At 29.0% G+C, this 2817-nt stretch overlaps 1 protein-coding gene across 1 annotated transcript; it reads right to left on the reverse strand.

The window, feature by feature from the left end:
- Nucleotides 1-1007: 1007 nt before the first annotated feature.
- On the reverse strand, nucleotides 1008-1987 carry LOC127082748 (NAD(P)H-quinone oxidoreductase subunit M, chloroplastic). The gene is made up of 2 exons (XM_051022981.1): nucleotides 1404-1987; nucleotides 1008-1304 (listed from the first exon to the last, which is right to left on the reverse strand). Exons 1-2 carry the CDS (start codon nucleotides 1863-1865, stop codon nucleotides 1122-1124), a joined length of 645 nt encoding a protein of 214 aa, XP_050878938.1. The 5' UTR covers nucleotides 1866-1987; the 3' UTR covers nucleotides 1008-1121.
- Between the last annotated feature and the right edge of the window lie 830 nt (nucleotides 1988-2817).

The following is a 2817-nucleotide window of genomic DNA, read 5'->3' on the forward strand; positions in this document are numbered from 1 at the left end:
AATCCTCATACAGAAGATGGATTATGATATTTGAAAAGCTATGAAAATGGTTTTTTTGTTCCCACACATCAAGTTAATGGTGTTGTGGAAAACAAAGATCGAGATTAACAAAATTGAATAAAATATTATGATATAATTTGATCCATTTAGCCGACTCAACTTACTAAAATAAATTTTAGGGTTAAATATGTATGTGGTCTCTATATATAACTCAAAAATCCCTATAAATATTTTCTTCGAATAATGGTTATCTAAAATTTTCGTCCATCTTTTTTGTCCGTAATGTCTACTTCCGATAACAATAACGTGGCATGCCATGTTGCACGTCACTTAACATCAACATAAAAAAAACGCATTAGACCGAGGGGTTTACAAAAATCCTAAACTAAAATTAATTAAAATATATATAAATAAGAAGAAATAATAAAAGGTTAAAATGATAAATTCAGAGAATTGTGTGCTTTTGTCAATTCCACCACCACTTTATTTTCTCCAACATCCGCTAATCGCCAAGAATGATGACGGATATAGCTAATAGAGTGTTAGTTAAACACTTTATTTTGACAAATGTAGAGTTAAAACTCCACTAAAGAGAGCAACTACTCTGCAAAGTTTTAACAAGTTACAAATTTCACTCTTTCAAGATTCAAATTTCATTGGTGTTCTACACTTAATTGGGTTCCCTGTAAATCTGGCCAATGAACCAAGATAAACACGACACTCACATTCTCTATGAAGCAATCATACCTTACAATCACTGGAAAGGAGGGTTCAAGCTGAAAATGCAACTTTACCTCAATGTTGTTTATGACATTTGAGTCACTTTGGATTTGTATTTTCATTAGTTTAGTCATTTCATCAATCAACTTTTAAACATTTTCATGGCTGTCGGTTTCAACACATCATGTATACAAATGTTTTCTTTTTCAGTAACTTCCAATTCATCACTTTTAGTATAAATCAAATGATCTGAAATGCAGTTAATGAGAGTCTTATATGAGAAATAATTTACAAATTAAAGAACTAATAATTTAAAAAATATATATGTAACCAATTCATCATCATACACAAAAACATCAATGATTTGCTCACTTTTCTTGGTGTATTAGACAAACGATTTCTCAAGTGGAATCGTCAGGTTGGACATCATTGTTATTGAACATGATTCGTGGCTTCCCCATGCTGAAATTCAAAACCCTTGCATTCATATTATACTTGATCACTCCATCATATAACAACTTTCTTATATAGTGCTCTATGTCTGAACCAATCAGTCGAAGTGTATATTCATTCAATGGAGCACCCTATTTCCAATCATAAAAAACATTCATCATTGTATTTGTCACACTATTCTAAGACACACAAAAAACTAGTGTAAATTTGATTATGTTTAAGGAAACTACCTCGTAGTGATCGACAAGCTCCTGAAAGTAAGAATAAACCAAGTTACAACTCTCAGGTTTCCAGACAAACTCATCAGTAGGATCAAGAAGAAGTGTAAGCTTATCCATCTGCGTTTGATCAAAAGCACTGGTTTCTGGATCGATATAAGCAGCATAGATTCGAACATGTCGTGTCGCGCAGCTCAACCACTGTCCTCCATACTCCCTGCTCATACCTTTGTCTTTCACATTCACTTGACGTTCAACTGGTCTTGGTTCTGTTCCTTTTGAATTTATTTGTTGGTTTTGTGGTATTTCTTTCTCTTCTATTACCTTCACACCTTCGGAGTCTTTAACATCGGATTGTTGTTGACATGATATGAAAAATGGTGTTCTGGTTTTTAGTTCTTTTCTTCTTCCTCCTCCTGTCCAACCTAGTATGGATAATTTGGTGGAAACCATGGAGGAACAACTTGTGGCCATGGTTAATTTTGTGATGTTTTTTTTTTTGCTTTTAATGGCTTACAAGAGGGCCTTAATTAATATTAGTTTACATATTTCTTAGCTTCACTCTTTCTGCTATGGATAAGATTTCTTACATACTAACTAGAAGGAAATTTTTGTGGTCACAGAAGAAATAGAAAAATAGAACAGCAATTTCCAATTTTACCCATGCTTATTCTTTATCATGAGTTTTAAAACATATATTCTATGGATTTAATTGAAATACACTGGATTTTACACCATCAGTTAATCATAATCCTTGGATATTGTAACAAGTTTGACTTTTATTTTAAAAATTTATAAAATAATACAAACGGATGATGGTGATGAATCGATAGTGTAAAACTTTTTACTCTGACAATGTATAATAATTAATCTCATATTCTATATATTCCTGAAATCCAAACATTACATTATTACATATTCTTTAAGCTTTTCTTACTATCAACTAACTAAAAAATTATGTAAAAACAACTAGTTTATCTTTTATATATATATATATATATATATATATATATATATATATATATATATAGTTATTAAATATCTTAAATAATTTTTTCTGCATAAATAATTTTGTATATTTGTTCATTTACTATTATTTATCAAGTTAAATAAAAAATATATATTTATTATATTTCTTCATTTAATATTTTTTATTCCACTAACTAACTATTTTTTTAATTAGTAAATTGTCATTAGATAAAGGGCCCGTTTGTTTTGGCTTTTTTTTAAAAATGATTTTTATAGTGTTACATATTTTAGTGTAAAAAAAAAATACAAAGAAACTTTTCATAAAAGCTTCAAATAAAATTTTTGTTTGAATAGTTATTCTTAAAATGTTATTTTAGGCATTTCATCATTTTATCGGAACTCTTTTTGGATATTAAATTTTTCAAAAAATCACTTAATTTTGAAGCTATTTCAAATA

Source organism: Lathyrus oleraceus, chromosome 5 (assembly GCF_024323335.1).
Source record: "Lathyrus oleraceus cultivar Zhongwan6 chromosome 5, CAAS_Psat_ZW6_1.0, whole genome shotgun sequence".
In the NCBI taxonomy this organism is placed as follows: Eukaryota; Viridiplantae; Streptophyta; class Magnoliopsida; order Fabales; family Fabaceae; genus Lathyrus; species Lathyrus oleraceus.